Source organism: Gavialis gangeticus, unplaced genomic scaffold (assembly GCF_001723915.1).
Source record: "Gavialis gangeticus isolate Ggan-Ray unplaced genomic scaffold, GavGan_comp1, whole genome shotgun sequence".
In the NCBI taxonomy this organism is placed as follows: Eukaryota; Metazoa; Chordata; order Crocodylia; family Gavialidae; genus Gavialis; species Gavialis gangeticus.
The window spans coordinates 151,302,158-151,320,315 of NW_017729022.1; the positions used below are offsets into that span (position 1 = coordinate 151,302,158).

Sequence of the window (18,158 nt, forward strand, 5' to 3'; positions counted from 1 at the left end):
CTCAACTAGGGTGCCATGGCTCTCCCGGGGTGCTACCAGATCCTATGAAGCATGCCAGGAGGTGCAAGGAAATAAGTGAGGTGTTAATAGATAAGCAGATATGTTCAGGCTCAGGTTTGTCCCTGACTGGCCAATTCACCACCCCCACTACAAGTTCATAAGTGCTGTAATATATAAATTAGTTTTTGAAACTGGGTGCCACTCAATTCACAAAAGTTAGGGAGGGGTGCGTTAAGCTCAATGAAGGATGCTGCAAGTCCAAAAAATATTGACAATAATTGATGTAAGCAATAGATACACTTGGATTGGCACTGTGTTCTGCAGTTAAGTATGCTGTTATTCAATATGCCTAAAATGGAAAAAGTAAAAAACCATGTTTGCACCATATTTGCCTCTTGTTTGTCTGTTTTTCAAGCTGTTAGGGTTCATATTTCTCAACAGTGAAGGCTATATATATTATAAGATAAATTTTATATTTATTTATTGAATGGAACATTTTTTTTCAAACAAATAAACATGATTCCAGGAGACAGGGCTTAAAACCATACACCCAACCAACACCTCAAGGCTTTCAGCAGCAGTAGAGTTGGCCACACTACAAGGGATCTACCAGATGGCAGTTCAAAGGTCATGTACCTCCAACAGTGCCTTCCATTACTATTGCTATGCAACTGTGTGGATACTTCAGCGATGCAAATGTCATGTGGAAATGTGGAAGAAACCTTCAGACTACAGAACACATATATGGGAACCATGCACCAATGAGGACCTCACTAAGGCTACAGATCAAGGAGCAGTATGCCCATTTATGGACCCAAATTTGGGCATGGTGACACGACATGAGAAGAAGATCACTAATGCTGTTGCAGAGCTGTGACCAAGCTTTTCCTATTGGCAACCTTTAAAAGAAAGTCCATGCCACAAAAAGTAGGCATGCAACAATTTACTAAGAACTCAGGCATCAGTAACTTTTCTATGGTTCCTGAGATTGTCTCTAGAATAAAAGAGAATTCCTTGTAGCAATTCCAGTCCACTCAGTCACTTATCCTGAGCACTCCTCCTCCAAACAGTATCTTGGCTCTTTACCCCTCATACACTGTTTCTCATATCTATGGATGGTTCTTAATGGGCTCTGACAAAAATAGTGCAGACAAGGCTGACCTCTTTTTCTTGCCACCGTTTAGTAATGGACCTTTCTTCCATCCTTTGTATACATACAGGCCAGGAAAGTGACAGCACCCCAGATGGTACTTAGTTTTGTGGCATTCTGGGTTTTTGTCATGGAAGTTGACTTTTTAAGATCGACTTCCACATGTATTTGCTCACCCATGCAAGCAGCTCATAAAGAAAAGCAGGCCAAATTAATTAAAAAGCAAGTACAATTAACAATGCCCCACCCCCCATCCTCAACGTTATCTAATTTAGAAGCTTAATGAAAAGTACCAGTTACTAAAATATGATTAAATATCAGAATGTTCCTTGATTACTTATCACTAAGGGCATTATCTTACGTACGGTCTAAATGAAAGAGTTTGCAGGATTAGAGCTTTAGTCCCTAAGCTCCTCTAAACTAGGACTTTTCATCTGCCATTCTATAAACTGCACTATCCCACTAAAATTAAATCAATTACCTGCCACACCAACACATAATTATCAGGGTCTTCGTAACATTCAAAAGTAAAGGGAGATGACTGAATCTACAACTATCAGTCCAAATGAGAACTGGTTGACCCTGAAAATAGGCTGGAAATCCATGGGCAACCCTGAGAGCAAGAAAAATCTCTGCTGCCATAAAATGACATAGCTTCATAAAACTCAGCTTAAAATAGCAGAGAATTTGACTCCGTACCTTCAAATCTTTTTTTAAAAAACATTCTATGTTCAGGAAAAATTTTTGACAGCAATTGTATCACTGACAGCAACCAATTAGAACCTTGGGTGTGCTTTGGTTCCACCATATAGGAACAGGTTTATTTTTCAGTACTCTGCCCTATGGCATACTCTGGAAGGACTTGTACAAATGAGAAAATAAAGCAGGGTATTATGTAATTGTAGGAAAGGCCAAAGAGCCTAGAAAGTACAAGAGAGAAATTGGTGGGGGGGGGACCACATAGGCTAACATTTTCAAATATAGATGCCTAAGTTAGGCTTCTCAGTCCACTACTAGTCATATAGGTCCAGATTTACAAAAAGGGATTTACCATATTTACTTGAACACAAGATGAGGTTTTAGACCCCCAATCAGCATGAGGAGGAGGGGAGATGGGGGAGAAGTCCCTTATCTTATAACCATATACAAGAAAAACTCATTAAATACATTGGCTGTCAATAAACTGCTGCCAAAATCAGCATTGCTCAATAATAGAAACTAACTCTGAAGTTGATGAAATGCAGCCAACACTGAGCATGACTGTAATGCATGACTAATGGGAACTGTTGTTTGGGTTTTTTTGGCCCTTAAAAATTAGGCTGTGGGCTTGGAGGTATTGCAATACCAGACTGGCACCAGGGGGGTCAGAGCCAGCCCTAACACCCTCCCCTTAGTGTCAAAAATGCTATGTTTGACATTTTTTTAATTTAATGTATTTAGTGTTCCAGGTCAAATCAGCCAAATCAGTTCCAAATCATATTGATTGAGCAGAACTCAATCTTCCAGAAAGCATATCAATTAGCAGGCAGAACTCAATCTTTCTAAACACCAAGTATGGCACTACAACCAGCAAACATCCTCCATCTGATGCTGTCACCCTGGGACTTCATATACTCCTAAATCCATTGGCAGGCATCGTACTTGCAGGCCCAAGCCCAGAGGTCTTGTGATTCAGATGCTCCTACTTGATCTTAACCCACAAGAGGCCAAAAAGTGATAACAAAAACAGGCCAAGGCAGCCCATCTTTTTTTTTTTTTTTGCAAAAATATTTATGTCTATACACGCGCGCACACACACACACACACACGCATATATATCACTGTACCTCTAACAACCTATCAAGTGGCCATTGTGGTTTACTTGGCAGATCAAAACATACTTCAACAGTTAAACTAGTCCCGTTACACAGTTTGCCCTGCGTACCCACACACCTATCACCATTTCACTGCTATCACTTGTTCTTTCAGAGGGTTGCCTCTGACAAAGTCTATGCCAGTCCCTTCTCCACCATATGAGGTCTGCCATTTTTTTCCCATTGTCCTATTCTGTCTTTTTGTAGTACCAGGACATATCACTCAACCCCATTTTAATACAGTCCTCAACTGTGTAGTCTGTGTCCATTTATGAGCAAGTTCCTGGCTTTCCACAGGGCATACGTGAAGCAGGAAATGAACTAGTCAAAGCAAGCTGTTGTGGCCCCTTGCTGTTTGGTCAAGTGCCTATAGAGGACCACTTATCTCGTCAGGGTTCTGAAACCTGTCACTACCAGGATGAGTGCATGGACTTTCTTCCACATTTCTCTGGTGTATGGGCAGCCCCAGAACAGGTGGTTGATCATTTCTGCCTGCCATCAGCTGGTCTGTCTTAGTCAGTTAAATGGACCTCTCTGCCCTGCACTGTTTTTCTATGCCTGTACGAGGAGTGCCCAGTAGACTGCCTGCCGGTTAAGGTTCCTGTGCTCCTTCTGTAGATCCTTATGGAAGATTCACTCCCACACAGCCTGGTAGCTGTCACCAGGTAGGAAGTCCACAGGTGATATGATGTCTCTTGCCCTTACCACCTCCCGTATCATGTGGTGGTTCACCAGGGTTGCTATGGTAGCATTCTGCATCTTGTATTTCTCCTGGAAGCTTTCCAGGACCTCATAGAACCATGGGGACACCATGGCCCATGGCCTCCCATTGGTCGTCATGTACACCTGCTACTGTCGCAGCAGCTGCCCTGCAAAATACTTGACAAAGCTGGCTATTTTTTAATTCCACCCCTGTTGTCAGTTTGCAAACCTGGCTCATAGACTTGGCCCAGAGAAACAGAAGGATATCTGGCATTCCTCTGCCTCCAGACTGTTTCACTTTGTACAGCTGGGCCCTCACCACCTTCTCCCATGAGGAATTCCAAAAGAGAACACATATGGCACTTTGGATTCTGCAAATGACTTGCTCTGAGGTAGGAAGGCTAGGAAAGTGTGTTAAAGTACCAGGAATAGCACTAGCTTTATCAGTACCATACCCCCTATGGCAGAGAGCATGACTGGTGCACCTCATCTAATCACAAGAATAAATTAATGCAACCCATCTGAATAAGATGCATGTTAGTGGCCACTGAATGCAGTCCCCCTCAGTGCCAACTCTTTTCAAGTCACGGTGAGCCACTACATTGACTATATTTCAACTTCCTCTTCACTTCCATAGCTGAGCTATGCCTTTCTTTCCCATTTTCAATAATTCCTGTTCCTGCATCAGTCTTGAATGTCTGATAAATATAATCAAACAGGTCCCCAAGACTCCCTCTGTCACCCCCTCTCTAATCCTGGTGCATATGATTAGTGTGACCCCACCCTCCATGTGAAGCCAGACCAGGTTGACCTGCACCTCATCTGCATATAAATTTTGGAGCATCTCAGGACTCGTGACAAGAATGCTCAGTTCCAATCATGAGTGGGGAGCTAATAAGCATATGGATCCTTGGAGGGGGGGAGGGGGTGGTAATCTGGAGAACACACATGCTGAGCACTGCTGAGCTGTGGGGTCACCATGGCTTGAAATCCTGTTGACTCCGCTAGGGTCCAGAGCAATTAATTATATAGTAAATAATGAGCCTTTTGGTTTTGAACTAATATTGTATATGGTTTGTACTACACTGATGGCATTAAGTTTACAAGTAACAACTTAATGCAGGGGTTGTCAGGGGGTACTTGGGAAGGCCCTAGTGGGTACTGGCACACGGGTGCGAATGGTGTGCTCCACCCACCACCCCATGCTGCTGCTGCTCCACATCTGTCTCTGGTCACACACCACCCTTCCCCATGTACAGTCACCACGGGTACACTTATTAAAAAAGGTTGAAAACCCCTGACTTAATGCACTGTAATCAGCACTCCTGTGTAGCAGCACCAGCACACAACTTTTATGTGATGTTAATGTGTAGCAGACCAATTCTACTGTGCATTAATGCATTAGCACAGCTTTCACCATGACATGCTAATGCACAATATAATTAATCTACTGTTTTAGTGTCTCATGTAGATGCACCAAGTACAAAAATACTGCTTAAAAAAGTGAGGACCTGTGCTAAACCTTGTAGCAGTTTCAAAAAGAAACAATGTCTCAATTCTGGCTGAACAAAGTCTATGGATACCTGTAGTAATTTGCTTACATGCAAATTCTGACCCTCTCTTCCATGTGCCCAAGAAGAGCAGGGTCTGACAGTAAGGGGACAGAGAAGGCTGTGGGGGCCAGAAAGCAAGGCAGCTACCTGACGCCCTAGATTTTTTTCCCCCTACTGTAGCAGTGAGAGGTAGGAAATTCAAGACAAATCTCCGATAAGTAGTGTCACAGAGTGGGGTCCTAGGGGCAGCCATGATCTCCCCTAGCACCCCCTACTGTGCCAAGTTTGCATTAAAGCACCCTTGTTCTTGCCCACCACGTCTTGATCTTATAAATAAAAAGGGAGGCTGCCTTTCCGTCCTCTTGGTCACAGTGCTCTTGCTACCCTGCGTCTCACTTCTATAATGGGGTTCCAGGCACCCCAGGCTTATGGGCTATGCCTGGTTCCAACCGCCCCTTTACCACGCCCCAAGCATCACTCCCTAGCTGTTCCTACTCTAAGGAGCAGGGCATCTGCATGTTCTGCGACAAGTAGATTCTATACCTGGAAATTTTTAACAAGTTTATAAATTTTCCATATATAGAATCTATTTATCGGGGGGTTATCTTATATTTAGGGTTGTGTTATATTGAAGTAAATATAATATGTGCCTAATAATATCACAGGCCCCTAGTGAGTCTTACAAAAGGGTCTAATTTGTGTTAGGTGCCTAGCTTCTTCTGGAAGCCAATGGAAGTCAGAGGTGGGATATTAGAAAGAACTTTTTCCCTATGAAGGTGGTTAAGTGCTGAAAGATGCTTCCTAAAGAGGTTGTGGAATCTCTACCCTTGGAAGGTTTTAAAAGTAGGTCAGATAAACACACAGACAGGGATGATCCTGTCTTAAGCAAGGGGTTTGCTAGATGCCTCTTGAGGTCCCTTCCAACCCTAGTCTTCTATGAGTCACAAATTAGCCTAAAGAGGTACAGTGCCTAAGCACATTTTTCAAAAAGCTTTGTAAATTTAACCCCAGCTGATAACCTGCAACTCCCATTAACATCAGTAGGGGCTACATTCCTCCACACTGCTGGGAATCAGACTATCTGACTGGTTAAATAATAGATTTAGGAACCTATATGTAGACACTCAGATTGATAAATGATAGCTTCTGTAGGAAGGATTGTTTTTATTTCAATGGCAGTTCTATCTACAGAGAAGAGACTGAAGAACAGATTAGTAACTGAACTTACTACTTGCTCTTTTAAAAAAAATACTAGTTTAAAATTTTAAAACCTCATACAACTTACGTGAGAGAATCCAACCCTGCTTTTAAACAGGTACTCAACAGTATTTAATAGAACATACCCTCTCTTGGCTGACTAGACTTTTTTTTGTCCAGGCCAACACTATACTGAGACTTATTTTTGGGAAGATCTTGTATGTATGGTGGGTTATATTTAGGGGTCTACCCAACTCAAGGTGGCGGCTGGCCAGTTTTGCAGGCAGACTGCAGAACTAGCCACCATTTTCACGGGTTTATTATAGAGGTCCCCCCACACTTCTGATTGGCCAAGACGCTCCAGTGGCCCCACCCCCCACTGTTAATTGGTGGAGAGGACTGTCCATCATGTGGCCCTGCCCCTTGCCACTGATTGGTGAGAGGTGGGGCCACATGACAGGCAGCCCTCTTGGCCAATCAGCGGCAAGGGGCAGGGATGGCAGCTATCTTGCCTTCTTGCCTTGGTGCTAGCAGCCCCCTTTGTGTTGCCAGGAAAAGCCAGCATTTTATTTTTAGTACTATTTTAGGGTTGGGAAAGGGGGTTCCCACTAATTTTGTGGAGTTCACCTGATTTTGCAATTTCCATGGAATCTGTGGAATCATGATTTGAGTAGGTCCCTATTGTATTGTATAAGACCTTTCATATTCAGATACAAACAAAGCTGAAACAAAGTTCCTGGTTACAAATAAGATCAGCTTTGCAAGCCCCATCCCTCATAGAATCCTGGTATATTTTTATACTTAGAAGTCACAACTCTGCAGCATCACTACTATAAGATGCATTTAGACCACTGCTAAAGAAAAGATTATTGCTCACACCAGAAGAAAACATTACACAATTCAGCACAGCTGGCAACATCTTGTATTGGAATGAAATAGTAGAGCTGTTGCCAGTTCGAACTAAGCTCTCATTACAGAACTAAGCTTTGAAGGATCTCTACCTGACTTATGATGGACTCAAGGCAATAATTTCAGACACTAAATTTTTATGAGCTGCAAACAATTAACAAGGAAGACAAAATATGGGTATTAGTCGTAACATGAAAGTTTCACCTACTATAGACATTAGCTGGCCCACTTACCCAGCTAAACAACAAAACAACCTGTAATATAGTTTTTCTAGAGATATGTAAGAATTGCTTGGGGGGCAAGCATTTGTTATTAATGCAACCCACAAGCAGTCTATACATAAAAGGAACAAAAGTATAAAGGATGACCTATGCAGCCACATGGGCATAAGACTGGCTGCAAATAATGGTTTGCTTTCTATAAAATAAGGGATTTAGTACAGTATGTGCTTTTGAGAGTTACTGTTCACAATCACAAGCACAGGAATTCATTTTGAACATCAAAATGATAAACAAAAAAACTCCTTTGCTGATCCCTTACATGATCCAGGCAAAGTAACTTGAGCTTATTCCTGATTTCCATTTCTAATCTTACCTAGGCCTACATGAACTGTCTGACTAACCTCAACCAATAAATGTACTTTTTAGCAAAGGTATTTACAACATTGCGCAAAGCTATTAAAAATGGACAACATTTATAATTATCCATCACAAAACCAAAGCTAAAAAGCACCTTTATTGGTTGAGCAGATAAAGTTTTCATGAAGAGCACAATCAAGAAGATATACGCAAGAGTTTTATTGACAGATGAAACAGTCTTCCTACATTACAGTCTGCTCTCTGTTAAAGCCATGCACTTCTTTTCCCAGATTTTGTTTTTTGCTGCAAACAATAAATAAGTGCTCTGACACTGAACATAAAAGATGAGTCTCCTACTAATACAATGTTTGTATATATAGTTTTATCTGAAAGAGGAACAATCAGTGGGAAAAACCCTAATAATTTAATAAAGATTGCTATGTATATTAAATATTTCTCTATATTTCCAACAATTATCAGAAGGCTGGAACAGATTCTTTCCAAAGCAAATAAATACCAATATCTGGAAGTTACTTTGGTAAATTACAATTCTAAGCTACTGTATATTGATCAGGTGTTTGTTTATTATTATTCTTATTTGTCTGTGGGTTCCACAACTAACAAGCTGCAATTCCTTTTCGGCAGAGAGACACTTCTTTAAAATAATATTTTCTTTTGAACTTCAGCTTGTACAGACACGTTAAACACCAAAGTAGTACAAATGGTACAACAGTTACATTCTGTATGGCAGACAAATGTAAAGGCCTCATTTTTAGAAAGGTCTTACCTTCACCTGATGAACCTGAAAGATCTATGATGACATACACTCTTCCTTCTGGCTCCAAGTCAATCTGCAATTGAGAAGCAAATTAAAAAGATAACCTTAGATGAGGTGTCTAGACATGCTACCACATGCACCATGTGAGAACAAGGTTTCCTGGAACTCTTAAACTTAAGGTATGAACAAGATACACATACAGTTTCATAGTTTGTTGGTTAGAGAGCCTCCTCATCCTCCAGGTATCACACTCTCATTTAATTCGAGCCTGTAAAAGGGTGACATCTATGCACGTGTTGACTTAAATGAGCTGGGGATACTGAAGGGGAGTAGAGGGACTCCAGCATTTTGCAGCATCAAGCCGCCTGTACTTAGCAGTCCAATACCTTTGTGCAAACCGCCCCCACACATTTTAACAACTTCTTCCAAGGACTTAAAAAAAAAGAAATTAAAAAGGAAGTGGTATCAAATAACTCTTGGCTGTAACTTCCACCAAGAACAGCCATGCAAATGAGAAAGCACTTCTAACTCGGAGAGAAAGAGAAGAAATCCTACTAGAGAATGTGGGGAAATCAATAAACGCAACTTCCATTGCTATTATTATTTGTTTCAAAGTGCATTGTTTTTTAAGACTGCAAAACTGAAATGCGTCCTATGCCCCTGACTCATAAGTACAAGATGCTATATTATTTCCTCATCCTGAGAGATTCTGGATGTTTCCATGGAGACTGATTTTAATGGGTGCCAACACTGCCCAGCACCATAAAAACAGGGCTCTTAAAAAAAGACCCTGTTGGTTCTAGATACTGGGAGACATGTTTAGACCCCACTGTGATGAGTACAATGTAAATATCTACATATATTGTAACTGTACATCACATTATGAACCTTCAGTTTCCTTGGTTGTGTCCACCAAGCTGACTCCCTGTACCTCACATGGATGGTTTGTATACCAGTGGTTTTCCCAAAAAATTTTAAAAATGTAAAAGCTACAGTAAAAGAATAATGTCTCCTGTAAGTATATGAAAAACCTCAATCTAATGCACTAAATTTCTCCTAAGCAACGTGTTATGCACTATATTGTACTCTTGTCCTCCTCAGCTGTACAAGACTCCAGCCACATCTCCCTGCATGGCCATGTAGGATCTACAGAGTTCTGAATATTTGGTGTATACAACAGGGCTGAAGGAGAGGAGAAAACACCATCTCCCAAAAAACAAGTGGGCAGTTAGCACTGGGTAGGGCTGTGATTCTTTCCCCTTCAGGTATTGATTAGATACTGGAGGTAAGGAGAAGGGAGCTGACATCTGATACTACCCACTAATTTCCCCCTCCAACTCCCAAGATTCAGTGCCTTCCTGGAGCCCCACCTAGCAAGACAACAATACATTCCCTCATATTCAGGAGCATAATTTGCCTCTAAGCATAATTGGCTTTTATTCGCTTCCCCCACACCACAGCAATTTCCAGTCCACACATGCTTAACCTCTGTTGAGGTGGTAGAGAGGTCTTTGTTTTCTTAAAATCACACAAATTGGCTACTTAGAGACTAAAAACATATCTGATGTCACTAACAGTATACAACATTAGGACCCTTCCTCTAATGTGCACAAATGACTCTGAGACCCAACTCCCCGATCTTTGCAAATTAGCAAGCAAGTGAACAACCAACAGTGCCAGGATAATGCTCAGCATCATAAAAGGTACAACATGTACCACGATCATTAATTTTGACAAACATAGTTTACATTTAATTAGTTATAATATTTCAGCATCTTAACAATAAAACACCCTATGTGGTGCTGGGTTTATGTCATTGCTGAAATGTGGGAAGAAACAGCCAACTTGACTGAAAATGAATAGGTGTGCAAACTAGAAAGATTCTAAAGTGTTTCAGGGACAGGAGGTTTGAGGAGAAAAACAAAATCAAACAAAAAGTTCAGCGTTATTTTTTTCACATTGCAGATGAAGTTGCACTTTCAACCTAAGAAAGTGAACTAGGGTGACTAGTTTCAGGCTGGAAATATTTCTGTTGTAAACTGGTAACAAAGCTAAGAATGTAGAACTAGATTCTCTGGCCTGCTCCATCCTCTTCAAGCAGTGCAGAGGTAGCTGACTGCATGCAACCTGATAGCTTAGTGTGGAGGTGGGCAATTATTTTATCTGGAGGGCAACTTAATGAGTTCTGGTGAGCTGTTGGAAGGCTGCAAGAGTAGCCCTGCCCCTTAACAGGTACCGCATCCCCCAGTCGCCATCTTGGGACTGGAAGTCTTTGCCACTGGAAGTCCCTCCCCTTGTCCCAGAAGCACTCCTGGGGGAAGCTGGATGGCATCCTGGGACAGAAAAAAACAAACCATATACTAGAAGTCAAACATTTACTATAATGTATTTTAATTTTATTTCAAAAAATATTTTTGTCTTGAATTCTGTGCATGTGCACAGTGTATATAGCAACTACTGCATAATAGTGCAACATAAATCTTACTCTTGTATATTGCTTGTGGGGGGTATGGGTGTGGTTGGGGGTGGGTGTGTATGTATGGTGGGGTGTGAGGTGTGTATGTGGGGGGGTGGGTATGTGTGGGGTTTGTTATGGGGTGTGGCTGTGTGTGGGGGTATAGGGTATGTTACAGGGTGTGTTTATATATGGGAGGGCTATGGCAGCAGGGTGTGGGTGTGTGGAATTTGTGAGGTGTGAGGGAGGCTGGGGGAGGCTGGGTGTGAAGGAGGATGGGGGAGCATGGGAACCACCCACACACTCAACTCCTTGGCACACAGCAGGGGCAGGAGGAGGAGCCACTGAACAGTGGAGACACTGAGCAGCTCCCAGAGTGGCTGCAGCACTGGTAGTAGCAGCAGCCCTGCCCACAAGCTGCGTGCTTGGCCGGGCCGGGGTCCTCCCATGCACAAGGATGGGAGCGTGGGCTGGGTACAATCAATTGGTGGGCACCCACAGGCCAGATGAAATAGGATGGTGGGTCAAATCCAGCCCACAAGCTGTATTTTGCCCATCCCTGTCTTAGTAGTTCCCCAATATTTTCAGACCAAGAGACGCTCAACATTTCTTATGGACCACAATGCACTCTTACCAAACTTAATTGAAAACACTCTAAAGGAGATTTGAATAAAAATGCAGTCTGTGGTCACAAGAAAGGACTTCATTCCCCCTCAACATGCCCCTCACCCCAAGAGAAGAGATTCCCCTGAAATATTATCCCAAATGGAAGAAGAGTCTCCATCCGTCCTTGAAAACATCCCCCGTCTAACAGAGGATTTGCCACCCCTACCACATAAGTCCCTACTTAGAAGAAGAGCTTCCTTTAGGACATCCCACCCACATACACACACAATTCATCCAACCAATGGGCTTCAGCCTTCATAAAACACCACCACCTAATATGGAATGTTGCCTCTTTCTCCAAAATCCAAGCTCCAACTGGGAGAAGGCTAACTTCCTTACCTATTTCCCTTCTTCTGCCCCCTAAATATGCACACCAGTTAAGAAAGAAACCTTCCCCCACCCATGCTTCCAAGAGATACACCTGGACCACTGCAGCTGGGAGGCAGGGAGAAGGCATGTGATGCCCCATCGAGTATGAAGATTGGTGCAAACCTGTAGAGCACTTACTATGACTTTTCAGACCATAGCTTTAGTAAGGAAAGACCTTATTTTCTTATAAAAAATACAAAACTTTTCCATCAAAATCAGCCCCCATAATTGGGGGAGGGTGTATTTAGCAAGGAAGCTGATTTTCTATGAAGGACAGAAGCACCCTCCATTGATTCCTGCTCCACAATGCAACAGCAGTGGCATTACTATTCAGGCAGCCATGGGAGTCAGTTAGGCAATGGCTAATAGTAATGGCTCATTACTCTTCATTGCACAAGTCTTAATAATCATCTCCCCTTTTTAATAGTCCTGATGTTCTACTAATCAAGCTAACCATAAGGCAGTTTTGCTGTCTGCAAGCAGATCCTGCTCTCTCTCCTATGTCATAGCTCTAGAGACTCTAAAGGTCTTTTCAGAAGCACAGAACCAGCCAAGGAGACCAGTCTTCAGGAGCAGCTAGGTTTCAGTGTAAGCAGCAGAGGGAGAGTGAATATTAAGTGAAAATTAGGTTGTGTCCCTGTTCATTGCAGCCATAACCATGCACATTTTTTTCCTTCATCCTGCCTTTCAAAAACAAGGTGTGTATTATGTTCCTGGGCATGTTGCATGTGAGCAAATATGGTAAAAGGAGAAACAAATAGGATGGAAAAGAAGCTAGAGTGCACCCCGTTACTGCTGGTTGCAACCATCTCATAGATAATAGCTGTCAACTAACATGAGTTACAACAGCCTCTACTGCCTCCTTTCATTTTCAAATGTTCACGCTTGCTTGTAAGGCTCTTTGCAACATGGGAAGGTGCATCTGTCCGTATCCTCATATCTCTGTCTCATGTCTCACAAACCTGTTAGTTACTTTGTCACACAAATGTTCTACGCCTGTTTCACAGCAGAGGGAATCAAAAGGGAGTGGTGAGTGATATGTATGTCAAAACAACAGTCTTAGCAGTTGTATTTTGAACGGACTAGGGAAGTCCAGAGAAGAGATGGGTTATTATTAGGGAGGGATAAAAAGGTCTAGTAGAAAATTTTCCCACAAATGTCACAGAAGTCTTAGATACTTACTGAAGACATTTTTATAACCATTTGTGACATAGCAGCTTTATTATTTTGTGAATAAGACTACTGCTGCTGAAATGTAGTTCACCTCCTTTTGCAGAGTCTTTACATGTGAAATATTAGGAGATCAACAGCACAGGTGCAAAGTATAGGCTTTGAACTGAGCTGATTCTTTCTTTTGAATAACTTCTATAAATCTCCATGGATGGTTGCCTTGAAGAAAAATACTTTATGTACTACACCTGGTTCATAGAATGTACTTAGGCTGTCAAAAAGGACCTTAATGAAGTTTAAATGTTTGTTTGCATGCATGCATGCACGTGCACACGCACACACTCATGCTCACCCTCAAATAGATACCACTGCCTCTACAGTCAGTGTTTCTTCTGTTCTCTCACACACTTATGTACACCCAACTCTCTTTCTCCCCCTCCCCTAGACAGACCAGGATGGGCCCTTGAACACTAAACTTAAACTCCTACCACCTGCCAAGCAGGCAGTTTCCATCTGCTACTCAAAGCACTCTGTCTGTCTGTCTGTCTGTCTCTTTCTTTCTCCTGCTCCCATTTCAGTTTTTCTCTGATGCTGCAAAAGACCAAGTGGTTTTATGAAAGTGGCTCTCTTGCAAAAAGACTATTTTACCAGTGACATGAAACATGCTAGAATGCATATTTCTTTTATAAGTTTTATACAATACACCATTCCTGCTTTGCTCAAGGTACATATTCTACCCTATTAAGAATTAAATAAATACATGGGCTTTTGCCATGAGCAAAAGATGAACAGGTCCTCTCAATACAGGCAATCCTGTCATTACAAGCATTTGAGAGAGAAGATATGGGTCTTCACCTGACTCTAAAGGTCAGAAAGATCCAGGCAAAATCAGAGCTTAATTAAATTTAAATTAAGTTTTGACTAATTTCCATGGTCCCAGGATTTCAACTAACCAGTCTCCACATCACAATAGAGACACCTACTCTGGAGTTAAGGGCTAGGGACAGACATTACACATAAATCGGTTTAAGTGATCAGAAACTGGTTTAAACCTGTATGGAACAGATGTTCAGTGCACATAAACCAGTTTGAAAATAGCTGAAACTAGTCTGAGATAAACCTGGCTGAATGTAGTATCAAACTTAACTGATTTAGGTCAAACCAGTTTATGCAATGTCTGTTCCAGACCCCTTCCTGGTTTAAGTTAAACCAGAGTCCCTCAGCATCCTGACATGCTCTCTGGGCTGGGTGGGGCTCTCTGCTCCAGAGAGCCAAGTTAGCCGCTCCCCTCTGTTCCCTGGCTGCAGCTCTGGCAGACATGAACAATGTGTGCCCCCAGAGGCTGGGGCTTCACAGCTACTGCCCACAGGTGGCGGCACCAGTGTCGCTGGGGGGCATGGCGGTGGCAAGAAGGGACTGCCTGCAGGCAGCCACAGTGACATCAGTGGCCAGGCGGGGCAGTGGTGAGTGGCATGTGGGGACTGTCTGTAACCACCATCCATGCTGTTAGCAGCGACGAGTGGGGACCACCCACAGCTGTCAGTGGCTGCACCAGCAGCAAGGGCAGGGAGCAGCGACTGCCCAAAGAAGCCAGCAGCAGCTTTGGCAGTGGCCAATCTCAGGGGGGTTATGTGCCCCCTGTGCCCCCCCATGCACCACCTATGTTGTCAGAGATTGCATGAACAGCAGGGTCTGCCTGGCTTCCTCCTGTTCCCCCCTCCCACCACTCCCTGCTCAAGCAGGTATTCCCCCCCTCCCCTTTGCCTTACACAGACACCACTCAGCATTGGCTAGCATATCATATGCTGGATACAGTCCATGCTGTGGGAAACGGGACAAAGGCAGACAGGACTGTTAGCTTAGGGCTTTTTGGAGCTAATCAGCAAGTAGCTGGTAATGTCCCTCTGTTCCTTCCTTGGAAAAGCCATTTAAGAAGAGCTCAAACTAATGGAGAGAGGCTGATGTTTTCTTAATGGGTGAATAAACCCTGAGTTTGGGGTGATAAACACTCTGTTATCAACTCCCTACTAGACTGCTGGAGTGGGGGGGAGGGAACCCCTCCCTAATCAGAGCACCCTGCCGGGGCCTGGCCATGCCCCCTCCCCCCCGCCCCCCCAGCACAGCACTGTAGAAGGGAAGGAAGAGCTGCTCTAGCACCCCCCGGCTTCTAGCCTGAACCACTGGCAGGCATGTGCTGGCATTTCTTTTTTCCAGCGGGGATGTTTGTCCAGTTACAAACCAGTGTAACCAAGCCAGGTTAGACTAACCTAAACAGACTGAATCAATTCAGGCTCAGGCTTTTTGAATATCTGTCCCTACCCAAGGAGTTTCCACTGAGAACACCTGCCTTATGTCAAACAACCGCTAAATTAATTACTTCCTTGACAACACGTACCATGGAGGCTCATCTATACTACCCACACGATGAGCTCAGAAATGCTTTCAAGAAGTACTTAAAAGTGATTTGTGCAAATTTCTGGTTTCCCCTTGCCTCCCAGAATTGGTCTTTTGTGATTTTGTACCCACAAGGTTTTGTTCTGACCTCAAGTTGAGCCCAAATCTAAGTGAGAAGCTCCATGAGTTTCTTTGCTTAAGGATAAAGCTATGTAGAGTCACTGGAATCTGCACAGCTCCCAACTAAAAAATACAAGCCATCAGCATAATACTCCTAGCATGAGAAAAATTAGGAAGATTCCATACAGTATTTTTAGATTTACTGATGCTGCTGCTTAATATGTAAAATAGTAGATCTAAGCAGCAGAATTCTGGGCTCTCAGTCATTGTAAATCTTCAGTAATTCCACTGGTTTCTTCTGTGTAACTACTCTTACTCCAACCAGAGAATACTCAGTTAACTTGGCTGTGAAGACCAAATTCAGACTCTGGTGTAAGGAAATGCAACTCTCCTCACTTCAGTGGACCTGCATCCACTTATCACAGGCCTGAATTTGAGTCTAGAAGCACAGATACCACTCATTCTGAAGTTACTTAGACACGTGACGACCATGTCATTAAAAATTAGGTACATTATATTTAATAGAGGTACACCAATACATCGGTCCAATATCAGATTGGTGCCAATATAAAGAAAATTGTCTATATCAGATATCGGCATAATGGGCCGATAAGTTTGGCCGATAAATGCCTGTGTTGCACATAGCCACAGCACAGCATGGAGCAGAGCCAGCAGCATGGAGAGCTGCCTCCAGCTGGTAAGTCGGAAGAAGAGGGGGGAGGAAAGGGCCATGGGAGGGGAGGTGGAAGGGAAGGGCCATGAGGCCAGATCAATGCCCCCTGCAGTGAGGGAGGTGGCAGGGGCAGGTTCTGCCCAGATTGGGGGGGGGGTATGGGATGGAGCTGAGGCTCATGGGGTGGAGGCAGGTCCCACCATTGCTTGCACCCCGGGAGGGTGAGGGGCGGTATCCCTGGATCTGCATGGTGCAGGGCAGGCTGCAGCTGTGGGGTGGAGCCAGAGCCAGTGCTGCACAGCTCTTCTCAACAGGGGCTGGGCTCGGGGTGGGCACTGGTGGCCCTGGGAGGGGCTACAGCCGCCCCAAATTTCACCGCAGCTCTGGTCCCAGCCCTGTGCTGCCACCTGGCGCAGCCCCAGCTCAAGGCCCTGCCTCCACCCAAGTGGCAGGAAAAGCCACCGCTATGTCAGGTGGTGATGTAGGGCAGGTAGTAGAGCTGCAGTGAAATTTAGGGTGGCTGCAGCCTCCTCACAGCACTGCCAGAGCCTGCTCCAAGCCCAGCCCCCAGCAAGAAAACCTGTGCAGGCTATGGCTCCACCCTGCAGCTGCAGCCCGCCCCGTGCTGCACAGATCTAGGGGCACATGCCCCCCACCCCCTCCCAGGGTGTAAGCAGTGGCAGGAGCCCCCCCCGGAGCCACAGCTCCATCCTGTGCCCTCCCTCACTGCAAGGGGCATTGATTTGCCCCCAGCACACCCCTTCCCTCCCCCCTCCCCTTCCACCACACTGGAGGCAGCTGTATCGGATATCAGATCGGTATTGGCTGATATGCCTCCTTAAATATCAGCTAGTGGTATTGGCCCCCAAAATTTCTATCAGTGCACCCCTAATATTTAATATCTAGCTTGTCTCTTAACAGAGATATCTAAAAATTGGCAATGATATAACGTGGATTTTCAAGAAACAGTGACTGAATAACTACATTTTCAAGAACTGAAATAGTTAACAACCAAATGTTGGAATCAGTTATACTCTGATGTCTCCCAGAGAAGTTATTGAAAAATATGGGATACATAAGAAAAAGCTTTTGAGCGCATCCAGACAAGCGTGCACGTGCCTCTTGCCCCATCTCAAGCCCCTTTGAGGCAGGGCAAGAGGCATGTGTGGGAATGAAAAAATGTTCCCCGCACTGCAAGTTTTCAGTGCAGGGAGAAAATTATACCCCCGGATATCCAGGGGTCTAAAAAAACTGGTCTGCAGAAGAGCGGAGCAAGGCATAGTCCCAGACCGTGCCAGGGAGTCAGTCCTCCAAAAGAGATGTTCTGGTGTCAATCATTTGTTCTTCTGCTGCCTCCGGCCCCTGGCGCTGTCCAAGTTAAGGAGGGGTGAGTTTAAGGGGGGCAAGGGGTAGCAGAGGGATGTGGAAGGGGGGGCTTGGGGAGTGGCAGGGGGGATGTCCCCAGGGATGCAGGGTGTATGGACCCAGCCCCGCCCTGTGTGGCTCGCTAGTCTGGCTTTGCACTGGAGCAGGCAGGGCTCCAGGAGGTGCGCACAGGACCCATGCCTCCCGGAGCCATGTGACCTGCTCC

The 18,158-nt window shown here is 44.2% G+C and overlaps 1 protein-coding gene across 1 annotated transcript in view; it reads right to left on the bottom strand.

Annotated features, from left to right (window-relative positions):
- Positions 1-18,158, bottom strand: part of PRKCE (protein kinase C epsilon) — a 581,980-nt gene that overhangs the window by 391,195 nt on the left and 172,627 nt on the right. The window contains exon 2 of the mRNA XM_019516328.1: positions 8,730-8,793. Within this exon, the coding sequence (XP_019371873.1) occupies positions 8,730-8,793 (64 nt within the window). The remainder of the gene's footprint in view (positions 1-8,729; positions 8,794-18,158) is intronic.